A 27442-nucleotide genomic window follows, 5' to 3' on the forward strand; every position below is an offset into this window, starting at 1 on the left:
GTGGTGGATGAACCATCCCTGGAGACATCCCAGGCCAGGCTGGACGGGGCTCTGAGCAACCTGAGCTGGTGAAGATGTCCCTGCTCATGGCAGGGGGGGCACTGGGGGAGCTGGGAAGGTCCTTCAACCCAAACTGTTCTGTGATTCTATGATTCTCTATGATTCTCCGCCTGCCTCGGGAGCGGGGATGTGCAGAGCACCCCAGGGCAGCACTGAGGTTCTGGCTTTGCCCCCGTCATACAGGGAGCCCCCCCCGCAAACAGGGGCGGGAGGAAATTGGCAGCAGGCTCTGGGGAAATTCTTTGTTTGCTCGTGTTATTAGCAAGGAGAGAGGAAGTAATGATTTATTGATGCTTCTGTGATTCTCCCGTCCTGGGCTATAAAGGCAGAAATTCGGTTTCCTGGCTGATACCGTGGCTCTGATGCAGCTGTAACTCACCCGTAGGGTACCGGAGGTGCCCCAAGTCTCTGATATGGTGCTCATCAGTCGTGTGGTCCATGATCGTCAGGGGTCACCGCTCTGTCCGTTCCTCCGTGTGGCCAGGCTGGTCTGCACAGGCTGTTTCTATAGCCTGGCATTTCTCTGCTGCAGCGTTTTACTTGATTAAACCAGCGATATCTGATAGGAGGGGTGGTGGCCGCCCCTTTCTGGGGTGAGGTGACACGTCAATGTGGGTCAATACCTCAACAGAGCACCCCTCTGTTTTCACGGTATGTTGGGCAGAGGGTGACGTGTCCTTTTGATGCCCCTTGTCCACACCTGGTAGCTGTGGACCCCGAGGAGACCCCTGGCCCTCACCCCACAAGGGTGGGCACGCGTGACCGGCACCTTCCACCACCACCATAGAGTCGTACAACAGTTTGGGTTGAAGGGACCTTCAAAGATCACCCAGTGCCACCCCTGCCATGAGCAGGGACATCTTCACCAGCTCAGGTATGACTGTAGGGCAGGGGATCCCCAATGCGGGGTGTCCTGCAAACCCCAAATGCGAGGCAGCCCCTGTGCCGAAGACCCTGAGCTCAACTGAGCAAGGGAGGAGGAGACGATTCACGAGCAGCATCAATAATGTCGCAAAGTGCAAGTGGCATGTTAATGCTGCTGCTTTATTCCAGCCCTTTTGACAGGGCCCTGTTAATAGAGGGTTGGGGAGAGGAGACAAAGGAAAGAGCGCGGCAGCTAAAAGCCGGTTGTCACAGCGCTGCTGCATTAGCGTGCAAATGCGATGTTTTATTAGAGGAGAAGCTCCCCCTCCATAACAAATGGCATCGCACAGCGAGCGGCAGCTCCAGCCTGTGGATTCCTGGGGACCGGGGGTGATGTCAGAGAATCACAGAATCATTTGGATTGGAAAAGACCCTCAAGATCAGCGAGTCCAACCATAACCCACCCCTGGCACTGCCCCATGTCCTGAGAACCTCATGTCCGTCTGTCCAACCCTCCAGGGATGGTGACTCCAGCACTGCCCTGGGCAGCCTGGTCCAATGCCCCACAGCCCTTTGGGGAAGAAAGCAGCAGCGTGCCGTAAGACAACGAGATGTATCCTCTGAAATAAGTCACCTTTCCTTCCAGCACTCGTTGAACTGCGTTCAAATGAGCTTTACCCCATTTCCTTCCTTAGATCCGGAGTGAGAGGTGTTAATGCCACCGAGGCCATATGGGGCTGCTTGGAGCCTTCATCCCAAAGTTGGCTTCTGAGTGTTGATTTTGTCCTTGATCTCATACTTTTAATAAATCTGGTAGATACATTTTAACACAGGGTTTTCTTCCCAAATTTCTTCCCAGTTGCTTTCTTCCCTATCTCTGTTTCTTGGGAAAACAAACCCACAGAGAAACCTCCTAAATCTTTCTTTTTCGAAGGCGTCGCGGCAGGGGCATCTCATCCCCACCTTGTTTGGAGGTTGTGCTGGTTCGTTGTGTGTGTTTGTTTTGTTTTGTTTTTTTCCTCACAGTCTGCAGTTGCTGTTAATTCACATTTGGTTTAGTAATTAACCAGGACATAAATAATACATAGCATGTTATCAGAAAACTGCATGCCAGTGCTATGCAGGCAGGCGCTTTCTGCCCTGATGGGGAGGGTTTGCCTTCTGCTGCTCCGCAGCCCCCGAAGGCCAATTAAGGTGCATCCTTGATGAGATTCCAGCCGCTCCTTGGCTGGATAAATGGTTGCTGTGATGCGGGGAGGGGGCAAAGGAAGCCAAGATGAAGGGGGTTTAGTGTTCAAACAGCTGCAGCGAGCGCTGGAGTCCGAGCATCCCCTTCCTCTCCTCTTCCTGCTCACCCAGGCCAAGGCTGCTGGTACCAAATGGAGGTGCTGGAACCAGATGGATGGTGGTGGAACCAAATGAATGGTGTAGGAACCAGATGGATGGTGCTGGAACCAGATGGATGGTGTAGGAACCAGATGGATGGTTCTGGTACCAAATGAATGGTGTAGGAACCAGATGGATGGTGCTGGTACCAAATGAATGGTGCTGGAACCAGATGGATGGTGGTGGAACCAAATGAATGGTGTAGGAACCAGATGGATGGTGCTGGTACCCAATGAATGGTGCTGGAACCAGATGGATGGTGTAGGAACCAGATGGATGGTTCTGGTACCAAATGAATGGTGCTGGAACCAGATGGATGGTGGTGGAACTAAATGAAAGGTGCTGGTACCAGATGGATGGTGGTGGAACCAAATGAATGGTGCTGGTACCAGATGGATGGTGGTGGAACTAAATGAAAGGTGCTGGTACCAAATGAATGGTGTAGGAACCAGATGGATGGTGGTGGAACCAAATGAAAGGTGCTGGAACCAGATGGATGGTACTGGTGCCAAATGAATGGTGCTGGAACCAGATGGATGGTGCATGAACCTGATGGTGCTGGAACCAGCTACAGGAGACCTGCAGCTCTGCTGGATCCAGGACAAGGACTCAGTAGCATCTTGTTTGCCTTCAACCTTATTCCGGTAAAGGTCTTGTCTTCTGAAGGCACATCAACTGCTGGCAAACAAAGCCTCGGAGCATGTTCCAGGTGTGGAAATCTGCTTTACCTTCCCATGCCCCTCCACCACGGCTCTCCCGGCCTCCTGTGTAACCCCAGGAAATGGCATCTTTGGTATTTCTTGCTTCAAAGCTGGTGTTTATTTCAGCTGCAGTGAGGAGTGCTAAACCGGCTGGCAGGAGAAATAAATGTTGCTATGACAGTTTGGGTGGAGATTTGGAAAAGGCACTTTGAGTTGCAAAACAAGCATAAAAAACATCAAGAAAAAAGTGAGTAAAAAATGCAAACGTAGAGGCAACGGACCCTGAAGGGCACTGGATTTCGAGTAGGTCTGTGGCTCTGTGTGTGCTCCACAGCTGGGCAGCGGGAGCAGAAGTAATTGAGTTTGGGATGAGCTGGGCTTTGCGGTGCGGTCTCAACAGCTCCCTGCAGCCGGCTGAATATTCAAGGCCTGGACCTGGAGTTCCGTCCTCGCTCTTCTAGAGCCATCGCTGGATTTCGGTGCTTGTAACAGGGGCTTTCTTTTCCGGACGCAAACCCTGAGCCGGCAGACTCAGTTTGAAGCAGGGCTGAGATGGGTTCTGGCTCTGGGAGCTGGTCCTTGGCCCTTCGGCCGGTTCAGCGCCTGCTCTGTGGTCTCTCTGTGGTCTCTCCTGCCTTAAGCTCTGGTGCAAAAGAACCGCAGCTGAAGCAGCGCAGTAACGTACAGGATTTTTTGTGTGTGGTTTTATTTCAGGTGCTGGAGCAAGATGTGGTTCTACAGTCTATCGACCGTGCCATTGAGGCTGTGCACAACGCGGCCATGAAGAACGGGGGAAAGTACAACCTGGAGCAGAGGGATGTCCTCCAGTAAGTACAGACACGATGCTCAGGTCTTTTCTGCTCTTGGGGGTCAAGTTGAACATCGTTGATTTGAGTCCCTGTGCTGCAAAGCCCATTGGAGATGGCAACCGATGCTGCTTCTCCTGTCAACCGTGTCCAGCAAAGCGGGGCTTCCATCTCCCCTCTCCATCCCTGTGCATGTGAAGAGGAGCAAACCCCCAGCTGCACTGTAGGCTTAGAGGACAAATCCCAAACTTTTCCAGATGTATTTTCTCCTCTTACCAACCAGGAATTATTGAGGTTGTTGGCATGTGGCACGAGGTCCTTAATTTGTTCTCGAATAATTGCTTGTGAGGAGAATATTCTTTCTGTTCCTCTGACACCTCACACTCTGCTGTGCTTGGGCACGCTGGTTTAATCTCAGCTGAACGCTGATTCTAAAGTGCAGGCAATTTCTGGAGCTTGCAATGCAATATGTTGCTCTCCCCTGAGGAAGAGGCATTTTTCTCCAGCGAACTGATGAATAAATCATGGACTCTTGCAAAGCTTCTTCCTTCCTCCCCCAGAAGTGCTTCCTTAGTTGTTAATGAAACCGTAGTTGGTGTTCAGAGTAATATAACCCGTTTTGGTATATGTAGCCCAAATGCAATAAATCATTTAAATACATCATGTAAACGTTGCAGCGAGGTCGCTCTGCTGTTCCTGACGCTGCCGTCCTGTTTCAGGAAGCTGATCCATCACCGCAAGGAGACCGTGTCCCGCAAGGGTCACTCCCCGGCGCCGCAGGGGACGGTGATGACGCAGTCCTCCAGCGACCACCACCTGGACGTGGCGCGGCAGCCCAACGGCGTCTGCCGCACCGGCTACGAGCGGCACCACAGCCTGCCCAACACCGAGTTCGAGGAGGAGGATGAAGGTCTTTACCAGGTAACAGCAGCTGAACGCTTTCTAGGTTCCTCCTTTGCTGGTGCGGCATCGCTTGGCCTGGTCAGTAAAATGCCTGGAGGCACAAATCGAGCGCTTGTGCTGCTCACCTGGGGTCACCGCGGTGTAAGTTGGTGCTGTCTCTAAGAAATCTAGAACCAGCGCTTTGCCTTTTCCATTTGTGTTGGTTTTGGGGATCCTTGAGGGTCTGTGGTTTTATGTGAGATCCACTCTAGATTGCATGACTGTCCCTTGACAACTTTCTCAAAGAGCTGCGTGCTCCCCAGAGGATTCTTTCAGAACCAGGTTTGACATGAGCAGCAGAACCCCCCACCGAGTGCTCAGCGCCGCTTTGTTGCCCCCTTGTTAAATCCGCACAAGGTCTTTGGTCTTTAAGCATTTATCTGCTGTGCGTGTCTATTTGTACTGCTCAAAATACGAAAACAACAATACACAAAGACCCTGCTTTGTCTGAATGTTCCGTGTCACGATGAATTAGAAAGCAAATTGCAGGAAATACGATTTAGAGCAGATTTCTTGTATCTCGGTGACGCACAGCTCCGAGGTCACTGCGCAGCACCAGCGAGGCTGGCACAGGATGGTGCGCGGTTGCTGGGGCGGGCGATGCGGCCGATGGTGCTGCACAGGCAGAGCCGGGCGTTAGGGCTCCAGGCTCCATGCAAGCATGAGCACGGAGATATATATATTTTCTCCTGCAGATGAACACGTGCACTGTAGTTTTTCCTCATCTCTCTGGAATAAGCGTTTATGAGCTACTGAAGCGCTGTCGCTCCTGGCAGATGAGGCGTGTTTTACACTTGAAGAATTGCGAGTCCGCAGGGACGAGCGGTCGCTCTGGCTCACGCAGAACACGGCAATCCCTCCAAACCCCATTTTTCTCTTGGTGGTTGTTTTCTGGACAACCAGAGCAGCTCCATTCTCAAGCCTGTGCATTACAGGCAATGCCAATGCAGCGCCTTACGGCCTGTTTGCCATGCTGATTGCCATCTTTATCTGGTCTGGGGTTTGGTGCCCACCAGATTCCTTGGCTACAAGGAACTGTTTCTGGCTGAGTGGTGCTGAGGACGCAGTCGAAGGGCTCCCAGCATTGCCCTGTGCTCAGGGGGCTCCTTGAGATTTTAGCAGCTCAGTTGGGGGATTTCCTGTGCGCTTTGAAAACACGAAATGCAGGAAGCAGCGTTGACTTCTGCCCCGGGTCATGCAGCTGCCTAGGAGACCTCCTGAAATCTAAATGTTCTCGCCAACTCCAGAGAAGCAAGGTCTTGGGATGTGCTTTTGATTGCTTTGGATTTTCTAGCGTGCTCAGCGTTTGCATCTGGAAACTTGAGCGAAAATTTGAAGTGCAAATCTCCCGTTGCTGGCTTTGCTTCCCAAGGGCTGAGCTGGCGAAGGACTCAGCGGTGGCACCTGTGCTGAGCCTCTGGTCAGCTCCGCTGTCTTAACAGGAGCTGGGACAGTCAGGTACCAGCTGCCAAGCGAGGAGGTTGGGCTCTCGGGGTGTTTTTAGTCAGCCCGTGGCATCTGCGAGCACTCCGTGGGCTTGTGATGCTGGGCTGCGGGAGCTGGTGCTGTGGACCAGCGCGTCTTGGCAGAGCTGGCTGAGAGGAGGTGGTGGGCGAGGGATTGTTGGGTTGCTTTGTTTGGGGTGTTTTTGTTTGTTTGAGGGTTCCTACTCCACTAGCGCGGTTCCCAGGAGCTGGGGGTGAAGGAGGATGCTGGTCTGTGCCTCCCAGCAGAGGTGGGAGGGCTGTGGGTGAGTCAGCTCCTGTCTGCAGCAGCGCTGGGAGCGGAGCCGCTGCCGGCAGCCCCTGCAAAACGGGACGCACACGTGTCAAATCTGTGGATTTGGGAAGTTCGCAGCCCCCTCGTAGACACTTGGGGAAAGGAAGGTTCTTAACACATGTAGGTGCTTCTCTCTGGACCCTTGACAAGGTCCCTCCTTCCCATGGACAAGAGGGATCTGAGCTGCAAGGGCTGCTGCACCATCACCTTCCCCACGGCAGCTGGAGGATGCTTTTCTCCCCTTTCCTCCCTTTCCCTTGGGGTTTTGATGCTGTACATCCCCCCCTTGGTGCCGTGGGACAGAGGGAGGGGCACCCATCGGTTGTCCCTCGTGGCTCTGGACCACGTGGCAGCTCTCAGCTCGGGGACATTCACATGGTGCCTCACGTGTAAAGGAGACTGGCAGGGCTCTGAGCCAATGTTAGCCATGCATCCTTTAATTTAAACCCTAGCCTGTAATAGCTGTGTTAAACTTGCACGATACATTTGGAAGGGCCAGTGAAGCCATGGGAAAGCTCCCAAATGCCAACCCGAGCTGTGTCCAAACCCATCACGCTGGTGCTGAGCTCTGAGCGCTCCCGGCTGCTGAATTCCGCTGCGCCGGTGACCGTGGCCGCGCCGAGCGGCTCCGACTCGTGCCGCTATCTCCACCGTTCTGCAGAGAGGACTCTGCTCTTAGCACAGCTGAGCTCTCCGGATTTGGGACCACGCGATGCAGAGACCCCTCCCGAGCTGCTTGGCCTCTCTCAGCTGTGCATTCTCTCTTTTTGGACTGACACAGGTCATTTCTGAAGCCGTGTGCAAGTATCACGTAGCGTTTTAGCCAGAGAACGATGTGGGAGGGATTGACAAGAGCAGCAGAGCTCGGGAGCTGGGATCTCCTGCTAATCCACCAGCTATAGGCGCTTGTAAGGGAGCGACTTGTGATGTGACACAGTGAAAGGTTGGATGTGTTGGGTGGGAGGAAAGGACTGAGAGATCCTTTTTCAAAGCCTTGGTAAGCTGTGCAAACTGCTGCGGCTTCACCAGTCTGGGGAGCACTGGAGCGTCAGCTTTTGGCATCGAGTCTTGGACGTTTGAGGTGGCTCCTGGAGGTGTCTTATTCCCAGGAATATTCAGAGGAAGTTTCTACCCTTCCTGGATCCAGGGAAGAAAAGAAAGCACATTTTTTTCATTCTCCTTGTTTTGAGCCATTTAAAATAGACCTTTCAGAGGCGTGTTTAAGGTTTTCATTGCGGGGACTGGCAGCGCTGCTGGTGTTACAGGGCAGGTCCAGAAAAGCTTCTTTTCCAAGGCTAAAGACACCCGGGAAATTGGCACCGTGTGATGGTCCGGATGTCACTATGGCAGGTGGATTCCAGCTGGCTTCAACCTGGGCCACCTGAGACGTTCTGACCATCATCTCCATTCCCATCCCACGCTGCCCGGGGCGGTTTTGCTGCAGGCAGCGATTGCAATAGTCCACAAAAATAAGGATGTGTTTTGGGCAGCAGGCTCTGAACCACCTAAGAGTCTCCTGGCCGTGGGATGTGAGGATTTAGAGTATTGGTGCAATGTGCTCCCACCCAGCTTGCGTTGAGCGGTGTCTCACTGATCAGAGGTTACCCCTGTGGTAACACCGCGCTGGTGTAAGCGGTGCTGGTGATCGTGGTGTCTGGATCCAATGGGAAAAGACACGTAAAGGAGTCTGGGTCTGCAGCTCGTGCACCGCTGGCTCGGCGTTGCTGGTGGAGACTTGCAGAGAGATCCAGATGTTGAGAGTTAATGCAACTCCTTGGCAAAAGCTTTTGCCAGCGGGTCTTGCTATAGTGTAGGATTGCATAGAGGGTCTAGCCCTATTTTCTCTCTCCCTGCATGAGCAGAAATAGCTCTGAAAGCATGGAAAAGGCATTTACGTGTCTCCAGCCCTTGGCTTTGTCTTTCTGCAAGGGTATTTGTGGCTGATGTAATGGATCTCTCCAGAAGAGCGTCTAAATACGGGCTCTGTTTGCAGCCGCCGTGGAGCTGTTGAGAGTAATGTGGAGTCACGGCGAGTGTGTGGGTTCGCGTTTGGAATAAAGGAGGAGTAAATGCTTGACAGGTCTACACGACGTGTGCGCTGAGTGCAGCCGAACACGGCAATTAAACAAGGGCTGCTTTGCCTGTCGCGGGGAGGGGATGAAGCAGGCGTGAGTCCTGCTTTGTTCTTCTAGGAAGCTGCCTATTAATATCTGTCCTCCTGAGAAAACTTCCCCAAACGATGAGAGAGATGTAAGGACAAACCTACACACGCACGCGAGGAAGGAGGTTTCATAACAGAGAATGTCTTTATTGTCAACCGCCTCTGACTGCTCTGAAACCTTGCCTTGCAGATCCCGCCGCAGCCCCGGCGCGCGGCGCCCGTCACCCCCCCGCCTCCGGAGAAACGCAAGAACCCGCAGATCGCCGGGCCCGTTAAAAGTAAGGACGGACCGCTCTCCACATCCTGGGCACGAAACGGACACTGGGTGATGCAACAGTCAGGGTGCCTGGATGCTTTTGCTTTGTGCTTAGGAGGGCATCCTTGTATATATGCTGAATTTATATAGGGGAAGTTGAGGTTGGATCTTGGGAACGATTTCTTCCCCGAAGGGCTGTGGGGCATTGGACCAGGCTGCCCAGGGCGGTGCTGGAGTCACTATCCCTGGAGGGCTGGACAGACGGAGATGAGGTTCTCAGGGACATGGGGTAGTGCCAGGGGTGGGTTATGGTTGGACTCGATGATCTTGAGGGGCTCTTCCAACCAAAATGACTCTGGTTCTCTGATCCAGGCACCTGCGGATGGCTGCTGGGTACAGCGTCCTCCTGCTCCTCCGTTGTCCGTGGCCCTTGGGGGACATCGTGCTTTCCAAGGAGCAAATTCTCTGCCTGCTGGTGTGGCCGATCTGGCCAGCACGCAACCTTGGCGATTTACTCCCGCAGACACCGTGGCCGTCTCCCACGGCAGAGCTGTTCCCTGCCCTTCGGAGCTGGGCCACGGGCTGAAGGCAGGAGCCTCAGACAGTGGTCACCCTGCTGAGCTGCTCTCCGCTCGCCCAAGCGCTCTTCTGCGCTGGGACGGTCACAGCACCGAGTGGCAGATGGAGCGGTTGGAGGGTTCCCAGGGGCAGTGGGGCAGGAGGGGTTGGAGTTGCCCGCAGAGCTGCTGCAAAGGTGTCTGTGTCTGTCCCACAGCCCTTCCTCTGGTGTGGGGAAGCTGCCTTTTGGTGGGGCACGTTCCTCCCCAACATCAGCTGCTCTCCTGAAGCTCTAGATGAAGGTAAACCGGTGTTTGTCCAAGTCACTGTTTCCATAGTCGGGGAAGGACTTGGATACATTTCTGCTTCCTGGAAACAAAGGGATAAGCTTTACCAAAATTATATACTAGATCAGGTTAAAGGGGAGAGAAATCTCAGCATCTCTCTGCTTGTAGTGGATTTTTTTCCTTGGAAAGTGAGACAGAACCACCGCTGGAGACGGGCAGAATGAGAGCAGGGGGAGAAATACAGCAGAGCTGATAACATGGAGGATTGTGCAAGTAGTGGATGCTCATGGGGCTCCAGGGCTCGAGATCAAATATTGGGGAGTCCCGCAAGGGAGAGATGGGAGCTGGTGTCAGCCAAACGTTTCCTTCCTTGCAGCTCTGACCGTGGCGTGGTCACTGGGGTTCCTGCAAGAGGGAGCTGTAAGCTGGTGTGCGAAGGCTTCGGTGTCTTGCAGTTCTCAGAAGTGAGGGCTTAGAACCTGAACGCAGAAAAGAACCCTTGCTAAGCCAGGGGGACTTTTCTGTCCCTTAGTCCTGTCCCTCCCTCCCTTCCCCAGTAAGACACTGAGCCCTTTGAAGGGTGTTCATCTCAATAGAGCAGTTTTCCCGTTTCTAAGGAGGTGATTGTGTGGGAATGCTCCAGAGAGAACTGGTGTAATTTTGCTTTGAGATAAGTAAGGCAGGAAGAGGAGTTAAACTGCTCTGGTCGCATGCACAATGAGCCTTTTAATGGACTGTGCTGTAGCAATTTGTTTTTTTCCTCTGTTTTCCCTTTGATGCTGTTGCTAAGGCATTTTTAATTGTTCCCTTTCAGACGCTGTTGAAATCATCCCTGGGTCAGCTTCTAGTGCCTCCTCCATAAGCACCACGTCCCTGGACACCTTGTACACCGCGTCTTCTGCGTCAGAGACCGCTCTCCCCACGGCCACCTCCAGCCCCGCCAACACGCCGCCCCCCGTCCCCAGCCGCAGCGTCCACACCACCATCACGCGCAATTTGGACGCCGGTTCCCGCTACGGGACTTCCCCGAAGGACGGGGCCAGCAAATCTCCCCAGAGCAAGAGGGCTGCCCTGGCACCCCCGGCTGAAGGGGGGACACAAAGGTCCCACACTGTGGATGGGGAGAAGGCTTCTCAGGTGAAGAAAGCTGCCCCGGCCGCCCCTGCGAGCCTGGAGGCCTTCAGCTCGCTCTGCCTGGAGGAGAAGAAGGCGGCCGCGGTGGAGCCGGTGCCACCAGAACCCAGTGGTTTGGTGGCGTCCGTGCCCAAGACGATAGGTGCCGAACTGATCGAGCTGGTGCGCAGGAACACCCACCTCAGCTACGAGCTGTCCCGCGTGGCCATCGGCGTGGTCATCGGCCACATCCAGAGCTCCGTCCCAGCAACCAGCGGCATCATGGAGCAGATTCTCATCTCGGTGGTGGAGAGTAAGGTAATGCCTGGGGGGGCTGCTGCAAACCACCTCCCGGCATCGGGCGGATGGTCGTATGAGCTCCATGAGCTCTCCTAACATTTGGGATGAGAGGTGAGATAGAATCACAGAATCATTTTGGTTGGAAAAGCTCCTCAAGACCACTGAGTCCAACCATAACCCACCCCTGGCACTGCCCCATGTCCCTGAGAACCTCATCTCTGTCTGTCCAACCCTCCAGGAATGGTGACTCCAGCACTGCCCTGGGCAGCCTGGTCCAGTGCCCAACAACTCTTTCCAGGAAGAATTTTTTCGTAATAACCAAGATCGTAGGAGGAGAGATGCTTGATGGGCTGGACGTCTAGCCAAGGGAACCAGGGCTTTAAACCAGCTCTGAGCGCTATTAGCAGGGAAGTGGCAAACAGAGGAGTTTGTTCCCCAAATAAGCTGCAGATGATGGGCAGAACCTGAAGTTTGGAGCTGAGGGTGGGGGTGGAACCAGCAGTGGGGCCCCTGGTGCCGGGAGCACTGGTGGCTGTGCGGAGGGGTGAGCGCTGTGGGTGACGCTGCGGTTTGGGTGGAGGGCGCTGGGGTGGGTGGCAGCGATCTGAACCACGGGAGCACAGCGGGCGGGAGGTGACAACCTTCCAGGTCCCGGGGACAGCGCAGTGGTGGGAAGGGATGCGGCAGGACTTGGGACGTCCTGAGGAAGCTCTGACAGGAGGTGTCGAAAGCTCGTGGAGAACCGTTGTGGCAGCGTAGAATTAGAGAAGTAAATGAACGGTGACTTTTTAAAGAGGTGTTTTCAGTTATGAATGCAACAAACAGAGGCTGAGGAAAATTAAGCTTTTGCAGCAAGTGCTTCTTTATGGAAACCTTTTATAAACCAATGCATTGTATAAAGTTGTTTTCCTCTACAGTGCTGCACATCCTCTGTAGATTCAGCGTGCCTACGCATGCTGTAAATCCCCAGGGATTCTTGTCTCTTTTGACAATGGAGCATCCAAAACTTTTCATGTGTCTGGCCTGGTCTTTCATCGAAGCGATGAAAACTGTTTTCCATCAATGCGAACCTCTATTCCATAACACAAACCTCAGCCCTGCTTTTTAAAAAAGACGCAGAAGAGTAGTTTTTCAGCCACTGGAATTGTCTTGAGCTTGTTCAAAATCAACCTTACGCCAAAACAATCGTCTGTTCCTCCTTGCTCTGCTGCAGACACGCGAGGAGGGAAATAAAAGGCTGATTCTTGCAGCAAAGCAAAATGCACCTGGGCAGCTTCAGTCAGAGGGAGAATAAATTGCAGCTCCCACTTGCTGAATACAGCCCCGAGGAGAACGTTTTGTATAAGCATCTCAGATTGGAGTTCCATCGCTAATGGCAGGATGATAATGAACCGTTCGGAGGCACTGGGATACAGAAAACTAACGGCATTCAAATTTGAGATCAAATCGTAATCTGGTTGACTGTCTGCGCTGAACAGAGGGTCCTAGAAGCAATCAGCGCGCCTCAGTTTGTGGCCATAACCCAACAGTTAATTGCTTCCCACTTCGGTAACAAAACCGTGTTGATGGGCGATCGAGATTCAGCACAAATTTTGCTGTTCGAAGCAAATGTTCTGACTCCAGCTCACATGCTAAGAAGTTCAGTTTTCTGTTATTTGGACCTTGGGTGAGCTTGGTATATTATTTTTATCTTTAATACCTGTTCTGGAGATACAATAAGCTTAATTCCACAGAAGTGAGAGCCAGGTTTCTGCAGAGGGGATTTGCAAACCCCAGTTTCATGGCCACCGCTGCAGTGGAAAGGATGGGAAGAAATTCCCATGCTGGTGCAGGGTGAGTGTGGATCTACCCATGATTGATGTGGTTTCTGTCATTTAGGACATCCACAGGACTTAAAGGTGGCCGGTACAGTCTGGAGACCCAGCAGAAGGTGCCATGACACCGGTACCGACCCCGAGCGGTGTTCAGGACAGTCCAGGTGGGCTCGCACGGTGTTGGGGTGTAAATGCTGCATTTGCGGTGGTTGTTTATCCTGTGTATCCCACGCAGAAGATGCGGCTGTGCGGATGCATCGGTGCCCGGCCCCAGACCAGGTTGTTCACCTGGTGCAGAAGGAGCAGCTCTAACAATCGAAGGGGCAGTCGCACGTCGCCGTGGGGCGGCCGCACCGCCGTAGTTTAACGGTACAAATTATCACAGTTCACGTCGTGTTGTTCATTATTCCAAATGGTTCCGTGATCTCGGGGGGTTCTGTGTGGAATTGTTGCTGAGTCGTCAGTTCTAGGTCAAGGGCTGCTTTTTCGTTAATTTGTAGCTTCTGAAATCCCTTTACGCCCCAGTCCGTGCAAATACACAGTCAGTCCTCTTGTATATTTTTCAAGGTTTTTCCTCCACCCTCTGGAACAGCGTGAGAGATCAGCTTTGATTTGAAGTTTTGGTTTGCCCGTAGCAGATGGCGTACCTGCTTCAACCTTTTATATCACATTGCTTAGTTACTTATATCTTTTCTATTTCCATTCCAGTCCTAATTTGAAGTCAGATCACTGGTTCACTAAATCAATTCCAGAATCCATTGCCTCGCTCCTATCCCCAGTGCCTTCTGAGGGTTGAAATGCGGTGGCACTTCTCCCTTATTTGCCGCCTTCTCCACCAAGGAGTCTGCCCAGGAACGTGTTTTTAGGAGAAAAGAAGCCTCTTCTGTTGGGACACCTCGTGCTCCTGCTTTTCCAGAGGTGACATAAGGCTGTGCTGGGGGAACAGCAAAGACCAGGAGGCTGCTGAGGTGCTCACACCTTAGAAAAAACGCTTCAGAGGTACCAAACTGCTTGGAGAAGCCTCATCTGCAGGAGCAAACGTGCTGAGTTGGCTTCCCCGGGTCAGGATTTGACCTGGCCATGGAAATGTCCCCTCTTGTCCGTGAACCAGTTCCTGACGAGTGACGTGGTGACTGGGCAGGATGTGCTGAGGGTCTGTTGTGACAGGACGAGGGGTGATGGTTTTAAACTGAAGGAGGGAGATTCAGGTTGGGCGTGAGGAAGGAATTGTTGGCCCTGAGGGTGGTGAGAGCCTGGCCCAGGTTGGGCAGAGAGGTGGTGGATGAACCATCCCTGGAGACATCCCAGGCCAGGCTGGACGGGGCTCTGAGCAACCTGAGCTGGTGAAGATGTCCCTGTCATGGCAGGGGTGGCACTGGGAAGGTCCCTCAACCCAAACCATCCTGTGATTCTATGATTCCAAACCTGTCAAAGGCATCGCTGCAGTGATCGTCTGAACCAGAACCGGCGTTTGTGGGAGCTCATTTGGAATTTGGATGTGACTAAAGATAAGGTCGGTGCCGCCTGACTTTTTCCAAGCGTCCAGAGAATCGCTGGGATTAGTGTGTATCGGTGATACGTGGTCGCCTTCAGCTCCGCTGAGTGATCTCCTGTCTGGGGGGGGCAGCACTGTAGATGTCTTGCCTTGGGAGGCTGATTTGAGAATTTATTAAGCGGAGTGCGAGGTGAGCAAAATTGCCTAATGCACAAGCCAGCTACACCTTGGGAGGGAGCACTTAGAAATCACTTATCTGCTTTTTATTAAATTAGCATTGCTATATTGCACTTGTGACTCAGACTCATCTCTGACTGCCTTAAATTTAAGCTTGAAAACCGCTGACAAAGGTGTAATTCAGTTCGAGCTCGGAGATGGGCCCAGGCTGGTTAGGTCGGGCGGTTCCTGGATGTGTTGGAGGTGGAGGGTCTGGTTTGGAAGTTGGTGATGTATTTCTGGAGGGGTTTCCGTCACAGTGCTGGGCTCTGACCGGTGCCTGGTGGCCACCTGTTGTCCCCAGGGGGCCGTGACAAACCCGGTGGCTGATGTGGCCAAGCTCCATCCGCTTCCCCGAGCCCCCGGGCTGCCTCTCGGTGCAGCTCCCGTTGGTTCATCAGCTTGGCTTTGCTTAAAGGAGAATTGCTTTGACGAGGCCAGCACTACTCTGGGGCTCAGCTCTTCCTGCAGGAGCTTTGTCCCTCTGCTCGCTGGGGACAAAGCGGGGTCACCGGGGCGAGCGCTTTTAATGCTGCCTCCTTAGGCTGGACTGTCGGCCTGCCTAGGCAGGGCTCCTCCTCTGTGAAATGCTATAACAAAAGTGAATGGGGAGTGTGGGAGGAATGCGTTAGTGCTTAGGCAAGGCCTTTCGTTAGTGGTAATTGCTGGGGAAGCCTTTATGAAGGGGACATTGCCGACCTGTCCCACCGCGGGGCTGTGTCCCCGGGTGCCCAGACCTGCTGCTGCCCAGAGAGGGGAGTTAGGCCTGTCCTGGGGAGCTGGGCTGGCCCAAGTCAGGAGTCTCTCTTGCTCCCTGTTCCACCTGGTTTAGCAGCTGCCGAGGAGCCTGAGTGCAGTGTCAGTGCTGGGTTTTTGTAATGGGGATGGTTTGCTGGCAGAGAATTCCCAGAGCAGTTCCCCTGAAATGTGTCTGAAACCCTGCTGTATGGTTTGCCCCAGGCACATCTGGGCTCATCTGGAGGGAAACTGGTAGATGCGTGTGTGTCCACAGCACTGGTGATCCAGAGAATCACAGAATCATTTTGGTTGGAAGAGACCCTTAAGATCATCAGGTCCAACCATAGCCTAACTCTGGCACTAAGCCATGTCCTTGAGAACCTCATCTATATGTCTTTTAAATGTATCCAGCACCTGGGATGGTGGGGAGGAAGAGCTTGGGATGATGGCACCTGGGCAGGTGTGGCCACCTCTGAGCAGCCTGGGTGTGATGAGGCTCCCAAAAATAGATTCAGGCATCTCAGGAGGAACAAAATTCCTGCAGCCGATTGTTCTGCTGGGCTGGGGGGAGGGAACTACTTGAAGCAGCAAGAGAACTTGAAGTGGTGGTGTTAGAAATAGCGAAACCTCCTCCTGCTCATGGGCTCTCTGGTGGATTCCTGGAAGGGACCTTATGACGAGGCTGCAGGTTGGAGCAGCTGCCAAGATGTTTTATAAGCAGAGCCCTGACCTGGTACGGAAGGGCTGAGGATGGTGCTGAGACGGCGTCCTTACAGCGGTGGGATTGACGAGCTCGTTAATGGGTTGATCTCATCCGAGTCCATTAGGAGCTTGATGCTCGGTGGAGCCGTAAGGGCTGCAGATGAAGGATTGGGGGAAACAGATTAGCGATAAGAGGCTGAGTAGAGTGGTCATTAAAACGAGTACTCGTTAAAATGCTCATCCAAAAAGACGTCCCAGCTGCGGGCTGAGGCAGGACCAGCCCTGCACTGCTCAGTGTAAGATACGTACATGGAGAACACAGCTGGGACGCACAGGGACAGGCAGGTGACACTGCGGTGTGGTAGGTCTTCCTCTTAATTAACGCATTTGCTCCTGTAAGAAATCACCGTTCAGTGGGATTTCTCTTGGGTTTGTGCTCAGCTCCTGAAAGCCGCCGTCCTCTCTCGCAGCCGGTTACCTGGGTTTCTGGGGGGCCATCCGCAGCACCCCTGTTAGCAATCGGGACACATAACCACAGGTGTAGTTATATGCGGCGCTTGCTTTCAGCGCTGGGAAACCAGGGGTTCGCACCCAAAGCTGGCTTCGAACGGCTGATTCAGACTATACCTTTTTATACAAGTTAGTCGCATACATATTCATCACAACCCCTGACAACCATTAGCATATTCCACACCTATTCTAATACAAACTGTCTATCTAAAAGATGCTATGTTTATCAGTTATTTTCTAAGGTACCAACTTTAAAAGAATATATCATAAATCTATGTCAACTTTAAGAACAGAGTTTGGTTACTGAATACAAGAATTCTATGGTTAAGGGGTTGGTTGCTATCTTAATGTTAATCCAACTGTAACAGATCCAGCGATATCCAGGGCAGAGCCAGCGAAGGCCCATCCGGACCTGTTCCAGAAGGGAACATAGAAGGAAACATCTTGTAAAGTTGATTCTGTTACTAACACCCCGAGGTACTCAGAGCGCCCAGAGGCTTGTGCTGACCCAGCAATGCTCCTGCCTTCCTACCTGCCTGCCTAGAATTGTGTAGTGAGCAGCAACAACAAGAATCCTTTTTTATTATAGAATTGAAGTGCCAAATTGAAATCCTAATTAGTTCACCCCCCAAATACCCTGAAGAAAAATACTAACATGTAAGAGTTTTGGCGTGTCCTCTGAAGGGCTCTGAGCACCTGCCCGATGCCTGCGGTTCGTTTGTTTCATGGGGGGGTAGCAGGGTGTTATAAATACCTGTGGGTTTGGTGAGGCTGGGTTGCCCCGTGCTCTCGGTGACCTGTTTTTGTGAAAGATGCGGCGTTGTTTGGCCGCCCCCTGGGAATGGAAAATAAGGGTTTAGCTGGTACTGAGCGCCGTGCTTTGGCCAAGCGGTTTGGGTTTTCCTTTAGGTGTTACGAAACGTGCAGGGGGCCGTGGTCACCCGGGTTGGCTTCTTGCCTGAGTTCCCCTCTTACAGGAGTGATAATTCCCCTTACGGCAGCGTTTACCCTGCGCTGGTTTGTGGCAAAGTGGGAAGTTTGTGACCTGCCCGTGTGCTGGGAGGTCACGATTCTGTGATCTCACAGGGACTCGGGCACCAATTCCCGCAGCTTTGGGAGCGCTGGCTTGTCTGGATCAGCCTTACGTTACTGAATGCAATAAGGAAAAAGGAGTGTAGGTTTGTTTGAGCTGAGGTTTCTCGGGTTCTCTAACAGCCTCAGAAGACAGATAACCATTGAGCAGGATGGTAGCAGCTTGGATTTAAAGACTTTCTTACCATGCGCCAGTTCTGGTAACTATTTTGGTTCATTTGCTGCATTAGCTGTGCAAGGAAAGGAGGCCAGTAGAGGACCCAAAAGTATGAGAGCTGAAATAACGCGTGTGCCTTAAACTTGCTGTCTTTTCGCTGCCAGCTCTTGACTGAATGAGGTCAACCGCCAGTCCCGAGACACAGATTAGAGGAAACAGGCACCCACGCAACCCCCAGCTGTCAGGACCCACTAACCCGCGGTTTCGCTGTCGTGCAGAACCTGAGTGCGGGGCTGCCCTCGGGCCAGATCTGCCACGACGAGCAGCGGCTGGAGGTGATCTTCGCCGACCTGGCCCGGCACAAGGACGACGCTCAGCAGCGCAGCTGGGCGCTCTACGAGGACGAGAACGTCATCTGCTGCTACCTGGAGGAGCTGCTCCGCATCCTGGTGAGCGCGCGGCCCTCCGCACGGGCAGGGCGGACAGCGGCGGTGGAGCTCCCTTCTTCTGGCTCCTTCGCCCCTGTGCTGCCGTCGGATCTGCTGTTTCAGAGGACGTGGGTTTCTTGTGCATCCTTTGTTGGCAACGTGAAGCCCTGGCCTGTTGCGCGGGGTCTGCGGCGCTCTTGAGCTGCCTTCCTCTCCACCTTGCAGAGCTGTGCTGCAAGGGGCTCTAGAGCTGTGCTGCAAGGGGCTCTAGAGCTGTGCTGCAAGGGGCTCTAGAGCTGTGCTGCATGGGTTCCAGAGCTGTTCTGCAAAGAGCTCCAGAGCTGTGCTGCAAGGGGTTCTAGAGCTGTTCTGCAAAGAGCTCCAGAGCTGTGCTGCAAGGGGGTTCTAGAGCTGTTCTGCAAAGAGCTGTAGAGCTGTGCTGCAAGGGGGTTCTAGAGCTGTTCTGCAAAGAGCTGTAGAGCTGTGCTGCAAGGGGTTCTAGAGCTGTTCTGCAAAGAGCTCTAGAGCTGTGCTGCAAGGGTTCTAGAGCTGTTCTGCAAAGAGCTCCAGAGCTGTGCTGCAAGGGGTTCTAGAGCTGTTCTGCAAATAGCTCTAGAGCGTTCTTCCTGGTAGGTGTGGTATTTGCAGAATATAAACCCTTCACCTCCAGGAAAACCCAGCCTCCCACAGAAAACCTTCAAGTCTGCACTCCCCGGCTCATTTAAAACATATTCCGTTTATAACGTCCTCTGTGGCTGGGAAGTACCCGCGGGGTGAGCCAAATTAAATGCAAACAAAATTCTTCAGTTACCTTGAAAGTGAGCTTTCAAGGTATTTTTTGTAGGGAAGTATGAAGCATCTCGCCACATCTGTGCGTACGGGAGAGGCACATCCGCACAGCGAGCAGCCGTGGGACACGGTGTCCCCACGCTGTCACCAGCACGTACAAGCCCACCTGTGTACGGGGAGTGTGACGATGTGGGAGCTGCTCCTCAGTGCAGTGACATGGTCTGTCTTGTGGGTTCCTGGGTGGGGTTTGCTCTGGCCCCTATTTTGTATTCCTCTCCAGTTCTGACCTAAGCGGAACTGATATTTTGTTTTGTGTAATAAATCTCAGTGTCTTTATCACTCATCATGTGCCGTATGAGGGGGATTTTGTGCAACCGTTTCCTCCTAATTTAGGGCTGGGAGGAGATGTACAGTTCTTCTCGGGATAGGAATGATGCTGGAGCTGCCCTGTGCAGCTTCATGATGTGCTCATCGAGGTGCTGCTCAGGTCATGGGGTTTGTAGATATTTTCAGCCCAAAACACGCTGCATGGCAGAGAAGTTTCTCAAGAATTCCCTTTGATGCCGAATCTATGGGGTGGTGCTTCTCAAGCTGTCTCTGGGCTTGCTTTGGCGGGCACGTTGCTGCTCTGGTGTGTCCCTGGGCTGACCTGTTCATTCCTGCTTCCAGACAGACGCAGACCCAGAAGTTTGCAAGAAAATGTGCAAGAAGAATGAGTTTGAATCTGTCCTGTCCCTCGTGGCGTATTATCAGATGGTAAGGTGGCAGAACGCATCCTATCTCTCTCTTTTTGAGATCTCCCTGAAGATGTCAAGGAGCAGGGTTGCTATGAGGAATATATCTAAGGTGTTCCCCCCGGATGGTGCAGGGCTGTGAAGGAGATGGAGCCGCAGCACATCCCTTCGCGTGCTGGTGAATGTCAGTGCTATGGGTTTGAGTCGTATGGGAGAGCAGAGGGTGCTCGAGACGTGGAAGCGGTCGCTGGCGCTGCTTTTATTTGGCTGCACTGAGGGACGGAACCAGCGTCGCTAATATCTAGAGGAAGGATTTCCGAGGATGCCTTGGGGAAGCTGACAGGCTCCGGCTGCTGTGCATCAGTAAACAGCTTTGCTCAAGAAAGTAGGTTGTGAGCAGAAGCCTTGGGAGCGAGGAAGGAAATCAGTATTCAGCGGAAGGAATGGAGGTGTTGCCTTCAACGCCTCTGTGGTGTTGCATTTCCCCTCTCCTTCCTGCAGCGTGCTGTTGTAGGACTCTGGGGGGGTTGGAAACTTGTCCCCATCTTGTCCCTAAATCCCCAGCTATAGCACATCGAGCCTTGTGGCATTTAGCTTTCATCTGGCACTCGTGTGTCTGAACCCCGAGCTCAGCATCGGGGGCCGTAGCATGTCCAAGAGCAGACTGGGCATACTGGAGCCTGCTGGATTTCACTGCCTGCTCTTTGACTGGGATTTTGAGGAAGCCTGACCAGGTGGAGAGAGGTGGGTCTCCTGTTGTGCCAGGGCTTGGCTCACTTGTGTTTTCTGAACCCTGGAGTTGTTGGCCGAGGCTGGAGTACAGAGGTTACCCCAGCACCAGAGCTCTTGTGTGGGAGCTGCAGGTTCAGCATCATCTCTGCTGGAATTCCCTGCACATCCCAAAACTTTCTGGTTATGCTCTCTGCTCCCAGCACAAACCCGATAGCTCCACAGTGGAGGAGCTGCTCGAATCCTGTTCATTAACCATCACGCACTGAGGATTTGCAGATATTGTGAAGGAAACCTCCTTCAAAGCAGCGTTTGCAAACCCTTGGTGTGCTGAGGGACTCCTCGCTAAACCTCAGTTGGCTGGGGATGGGTGTGGGTTTTTGGTTTGTATCACATTTAGGGGATGAACTGGGGCATTTCAGATCTGAGCTCTGGTTGCGCCAACACCCTGTAGCCGCCCAGTTGTGAAGGTTATAAGAAAGTGACTCCTATGCTGTAGCTACAAGCAAGTAGAGCTTCTGGGTTCAGCATCAGCCTGGGAAGGTCTGTGGCTGCCCAACAGTGGGAATTTCTAGCCACTTATGTTTCCGCCTTACAGCGGCCCTCATCTGGGACACGGTTTCATGCAATGAATTGTTTCTGCAGGAGCACAGGGTGCCCTTACGGCTGCTGCTGCTGAAGTGCTTCGGAGCCATGTGCAGCTTGGACGCCGCCGTCATCTCGACGCTCGTGAACTCGGTGCTGCCGATGGAGCTGGCGCGGGACATGCAGACGCACACACAGGGTGAGCAGAGCGACGGGCACGGGCTGGAACACAGGAGGGTCCATCTGAACGTGAGGAGAAACATCTTTGCTGGGAGGTGACAGAGTCTGGATCGGGCTGCCCAGAGCGGGTATGGAGTCTCCTTCTCTGAGACATTCAAACCTGCCTGGGATCCTGTGCGATCTGCTCTGGTGACCCTGCGTTAGCAGGGCTGGGACTGGGGGATCTACAGATGTCCCCTCAACCCCAAGCATTCTGTGATTCTGTAAGCAGGTGAAAAATGGCTCCGCTGTGTCCTGAAGTGCCAGCCCGCAGCTCTGCAGCATCTCTTCTTTCCCTGGCATCGTTTCACGGTGAGGGGTTTTTCCCTCCTTGCTGTAACACATGGGCAGGACAGGCGAAGGGCGAAAAGCTGCTTTTCCTTTGCCGACAGACCACTTTTGGTCACAGGAGCCTATAAATCGGTGTCCTGATCCCCTCAGCTTACGGCAGGCGCTTGCACAGATGTCCTGTGCGTGCATCCAGTCCTGGTGACCACCGGTGACCCAGACGTGTCCGTCCTTCAGACGTGGTTTCACTAGCGGTTCCCTCCCGCCGTTCCGGTGTTTACTGCTGCGCGTCCTGCCAGCTCATGGCAGGCACTGCCTTGTGTGACAACACGACCTTGAATCCTAGAACAACTTGGCACTTATTTTGCGACTAAAAACCGGGGAATAGCAGCTGATCCGTGACATACTGCAGGATAACTAATCCCTCCCGCGGATGGCGGGGACCGGAGCGATTGGTGCCAGCGCTCGGCAACTGGGGAGCGTCGAACTGGCTGCGGCAGCTCTGTGGGATCCCCCCCGGCTCGTTCCTGAAGAGCAGGCGATGCAGAAGCTCCGTGCGGGGCCCCTTTGATGAGAAGGCGCTTTACCCTGGGGCTGCTGCAGGCGCGTTGGCCGCTGGCCAGTTCTGCTGCCAGATGCTTGGGTCTTATTGCTCCTGGACAGCCGCTTCCCTCTGCTGCCGCTGGCCTGCGCATCCATCAGTGTTAGAAGAGCTTATAATAAGCCACAGCGAGGCAGAATTAGCCAGAACAATTCCAAAGAGAAGAGAGGGGGATAATCCAGCCTATAATTGTGACTTTCACCCCGGTCGCAGCTCAGTGTTCAGCTGTCGGGCTCCTTTCAGTTCGGCGCAGGCAGTCGTGTCTGCTCCCAGCGCCTGCGTTTTGCGCTGCTGCGTTTAGAGGTGAGAAGCAAGGTCTTTGAAAGCCTCTGAGAAATACATTTCACACATAATAGCAGCTTTCTTACCGGCACCTCAGCAGGCTTCGGAACTGCAGGATGCTGAGCCAACAGCCGCGTCTCTCCTGCCCTTCACGGCCACTTCAGCGGTGCTCATCAGTTCCTTGTCAGCAGAGTCCCCCTGCTCCAGGAGAGCTGTATTCATGCTGTTTACTTTCTTGCAGCCACTGCTGCTGCTCTGGAAGGAAAAATATAAATGAAAAGCTGTGCTTTGGCTGGCAGGGACTCTGTTCTGCAGCATGGTGAGCCTTGGATGAGTCTCGCTGCAGCTGGGACGCTCCAAAAACTTGTCTGTGCTGATTTCACTGGGTTAATCTGCCCCAAGTTCAGCTTTCTGGCTGGTTTTCAGCACCCTTTGATTCAGCATCCTCAGGCAAATAGAAGATTTGCCACCTCGTAGTGGAGTCTGCTGTCGACAGAGCCGAGCGGACATCAGCTCATGGCAGATGGGCCAAGGACACGTAAAACCACCCTCCCCCCTCCCAGCTCTAATTAAGCTCTTCCTCCGTATTTGCTACAACCACATATCCATTGCTGGCTTCTGGTTCTCAGATCATTATTTCATTGCCTTTGATGTGATGAGAGAAGATGTTTTGCTCATGAAAGCCTCGCTGGGAGCAGCAGGTCCCTGTGTCTGCCTCTCCAGCCTCCGGTACCCAACTCCTGAACCCGGGCAGGAAAACATGGAAAATCATGTGGAGAACAGTTTGTCAGATTCTCTTTCTGCTGCGGTGAGCTTTGGCATCGCTGGCACCTTGTAGCCAAGAGCTTCTTATATAAGTCTGAACAATATTTAAGTCATTGAGTATCCTCCGTCTCCATTTACCAAGAGTAAACAGCAGTCTCTGCTTCCCTTTGCTGCCGCGCAGTCCAGAGCGCTCTCCTGCAAACTCTTCATGCTGTAGTAGCTCTGGTTAAGCCCCAAATGAGCTATTTTTACTCAAAGCATTTGGTATTTGAGAACTCGGGCACCTTGTGCAGCTCTGACAAAGTCTGCACGTCCTTTGGTTAGCATTTCCACCCCCCCGTGCTTACAGTAAAACCCAAGTGTTGCGAGTCCTTTGGCCCAGCCCAGGCACGAGCGGTGACGGCGAAGCCTGTGCAGTCAAACCCAAAGTGCAGGGTGCAGGTGCTGGGAGGTGGATGGATTTGTGCATGGAGAAGGAAAACGTTTGGAGGGGGCACTGGAACCAGCAGGTGTTGTGTGGGAAGCAGCGCTGCTGGGAGGAGCATCACACATTGAAGGGACTTTTTTTCCCCTCTAATGAAAAGTAGTTTTGGTCAGATTTTTATAAATACACCCTCAGTTTCCTTGTAACAAGTGCCCCTAGGCTCTTCTGGCAGATATAGCTGAACTTTATTTAGCCAGTATGCATGGTAACCTAATTTATAAAAATAATCCTCCTTTTCCTATAGTCTTCGGACTTGCTGAGCTGGACATTTGATAATGACGCAGACCCTATGCCATGACGGCTTTTTTCTTTTCCTTCTGCAAATATCTGTAAATTAAAATTGAGGAAGGGCTGCGGTTCCACGGGGCATTCGGGTCGAGCTGCTGCCAGCGAACGTTGCGTCGAACCAGCGGGAGGTACCAGCGCCGGAGCCGCGGGTGCCTGGAGGCGGGCGGACGCGCAGCCCCAGTCACGAGCAGCGATCTGGGCTCCCTGGGGACCGTTGGTGGCTCCAGGCAGAGCCGCGGTGGCGATCGCAGGCGCGGTGCCGAGCGGCGTTGCCATCCGGGGGCGGCGGCGCTGGGAACAGGCGGCGTTTGGAGGTGGCCAGATGGATGCTTTTTGTGGGCTCAGTAATTACATAACTACGGGACGTGTCCTGGGACTGCGCAGGGGAGGTTTTTAATGATTCGGATTGAGTTTGCCCAGAAAAAAAAATCAAGAATTTTTGTTGTGGTTATTTATAAATTGCTTTGGAAACACGTGGCGCAGAAGGTGCGTGGTGTGCTTAAACAGGGGGGGAAAAAACACCCTTATTGCTCAGTAAATATAGGAGCGAGGAGCAGTCTAATCAGTTAAATGTCTGTATTAGACGTGCGGCTTCCCAGCTGCAGCTGGGAGATGTTTTTTCTCAACCCCAGAAGAACTAATGGCAGGACCTCGATCTTGCAGATCACCAGAAGATGTGCTACTCTGCGCTGGTGCTGGCCATGATGTTCTCCATGGGGGAGCCCCTGCCGTACCATCACTACGGTAAGAGCAGCTGGTGGGTACGGCTTGGCAGGACAGCAGAGCCCGTGGTGGGACATGCGGGCTGTGCTGGGACCTTTCCTGGTGGGGCCTTTCCCCCGTTTCCCTTCTCACCGAACGGTGCAGTCCTGGGTGCTTCCAGCTCTTGGGAAAAACAGGGACGATTAAGGATATTGCAGTCAATAACAAAGTGCAAGCTTTGTGCCACACCTGCCTGTTTCGTCCTCTGTTTCCTCCAGCCACAAACCCCTGCCCGCTTCTTCCCCAGCCCACGTCGTGTTCCCGTATTTGGGAAACTGGGCTCAGTTTCCCTAGAAATGCAGTAGAGATTTTTTTATAAGCAGCTTCACCTTAACACCCTGGTAACAATACAAGATTTAAGCCGGTGCAGCACAGACTGTGAAATGAGCCTTCACACCTCCTGCTTTTCTCTCCTCGTGTAACCCTGGCAATTATTTCCTGCGGATGGGCTTACTTGCTCCTGAGCTTTCCTAAGAGCTCAATTGAAAAATAGGTTATTACTAATGATCTGGATGATCGCTTCTTTTAGTTTTTAAATAGATGGATTAAAGCAGTGGTGGAGAATACAGATCTCTTCCTACCTGAAGCCTTCCTGGGTGGCAGCGATGCTGCAACAACAGCTAGAGCAGGATTTGGTGCTTGATTTACTCCAAAGGTTGCCAGCGGAGGAGCAGTTTTCAGTGTCCCCCTGTGCCATGGGTTGTTCTCTGAGCCACTTGTCTCTCACACAGAGATACTCGGTGGTCGGTTTAGTTCCCTTGCAGGGTTGTTAACTCTCTGGAGGCTGACACCGACACTCTGCTAATGGTTTTCAAGCATAAAAGCCCAGAGAAGTGGCTTACATGGTTGCTGGGTTTGTTTTCCTGTGCTGTGAACTCCCCTCTTTCTCCTTGCGCAGAACATCTCAACTCCCAGTTTGTGCAGTTCCTGCTGGATGTGATCGAGGACGGGCTGCCCTCCGACACCACCGACCAGCTGCCCGACTTATTTGTCAACGTCCTTCTGGCCTTCAATCTCCACATTCCAGGTGGGTTTGGCGCTGCTGTGCTGGGCAGCGCTTCAGGGGGGCTGGAACGGGGGAGCGAGACCCTCGCTGGGTCTTTGTGGTGCTGCGATAGCCGCTCCGGCTCCCCCAGCCTCTGGAAATACACTGTGCACCATATTTAAATATGGTGCAAAACCCTGGAGGAAAAAATGGTCTGAGAGACCATGTCCAAGCAGCCGAGCCCTGGGGCGCAGCAGCTCTGCAGAGCCCAGTGCGTTTCTCTCCCTCTGCTTCCACGATCAAGCGGCTCCTGGGCTGCACTTGCAGAACATGAGCGGGGTTTAACTCATAGGCACAGATGATTGGGGAAAGAAAAATCCTTCAGCAGGCATTTCTCGGTGACAGTCCGGAAAGTCCTCTGCCTTCTGTAGGTCTGGACAAACCTGCTCGCCCGGCTGCGCCTCTGGAAGCTCGTTCGGTGCCTGTGCGTTGGGACCAGGCTCTTCAACACTGGCCTGAGCTGTCACCTGAGTGTCCTCATCCTCTGTCCCCCTCCCCAGCGGGAGCAGATGTCACATCTGGTCCCCAGAGGAGGACGTTTGCTCTCTCACTACTTGTTGTTGGACGGTGGGAGAGCAGTTCCACATCCTGCTAAGAGAAACCACTCCTTAACCCAAAACCTCCTGTTGCTCCAGTTGTCTTTAGTTAATTACTTCATCTTGTTCTGCTTCAGGGCTTTACCCTTGGTTTTGTGGAGAGGAGCGGGGAGGATAAAGCAGCAGGGACATGTCCAGTAATTTACTTGTTATTCTGAGTGAAAATATATGTGAAAGTTTGTAATTTCATGTGCAAGCTGATAGCACAGAGGCTGGTGAAGCGTTACCTCTGCTGCTCATCCATTGCCCCTTCCCGCAGTTACCCGGGTACCTCTGGCTGCAGTTATTAGGCACTAACACGCGACAGGCAGCGTGTTTCTGGGGGTTACTGCCCACCTGGGCTGTAGCCAAGAGCAGTGACTTTAGCTACTAAGAACATGTTAAATGATCAGGTTGCTTATTAGTGGATTGCATTTTTATTCCTCTCTGTGCAAGGTCCATCTGTCGTACCATTCGGTGGTGCAACGTTAGTTCAGAAACTCCCCTGAAAACACTTATTGATGCCCTTCAGTGTAAAGGATCCTAAAGCACATTGCAGCCTGTGAAATATCATCGGGTTGCCAGCCCTGTGCCAGCCGCGCCGTGCTGCTGGGATGCTCTGAGCAAACACACACAAGGTCTGCTAGGGTGAACCTATTTTAATTACAAAAAGATCACCCCCAGAGCAGCTCTAGGGGACATTTCCTAGAAGTCGTCCTCAGCATCTGTGCCCAGTGCTGGGAAGCGGAACATTTCCCTTCTGGTTGCTCCTGGGATCTGGTCGCCTCTTCTTATGAGAAGGTAACAAACCCCAGCAGGGCATGGTGCTACAGAGCGTGAAGGTACCAGGGAGCGGAGCTTTGGAGCTCTGTGAGCAGGGGTGATGTTCTACAGCGTGAAAGCTTTGCACGGGATTTTGCAGTGTTTGCCT

General features: G+C 53.1%; 1 protein-coding gene across 7 annotated transcripts in view; it reads left to right on the forward strand.

Moving 5' to 3' along the window:
* Positions 1 to 27442, forward strand: part of NCKIPSD (NCK interacting protein with SH3 domain) — a 43547-nt gene that overhangs the window by 11558 nt on the left and 4547 nt on the right. For all 7 annotated transcript variants that reach the window (XR_011740649.1, XM_071812923.1, XM_071812918.1 and 4 more), the window contains 9 exons: positions 3726 to 3838; positions 4537 to 4738; positions 8890 to 8977; positions 10615 to 11231; positions 18216 to 18386; positions 19824 to 19910; positions 21263 to 21401; positions 24793 to 24873; positions 25790 to 25918. Coding sequence is in view for 6 of the 7 variants with exons in the window: in XM_071812923.1 (XP_071669024.1) it covers positions 3726 to 3838; positions 4537 to 4738; positions 8890 to 8977; positions 10615 to 11231; positions 18216 to 18386; positions 19824 to 19910; positions 21263 to 21401; positions 24793 to 24873; positions 25790 to 25918 (1627 nt within the window). In the remaining variant the exon portion in view is untranslated. The remainder of the gene's footprint in view (positions 1 to 3725; positions 3839 to 4536; positions 4739 to 8889; positions 8978 to 10614; positions 11232 to 18215; positions 18387 to 19823; positions 19911 to 21262; positions 21402 to 24792; positions 24874 to 25789; positions 25919 to 27442) is intronic.

Source organism: Patagioenas fasciata, chromosome 10, assembly GCF_037038585.1.
Source record: "Patagioenas fasciata isolate bPatFas1 chromosome 10, bPatFas1.hap1, whole genome shotgun sequence".
NCBI classification, from domain to species: domain Eukaryota; kingdom Metazoa; phylum Chordata; class Aves; order Columbiformes; family Columbidae; genus Patagioenas; species Patagioenas fasciata.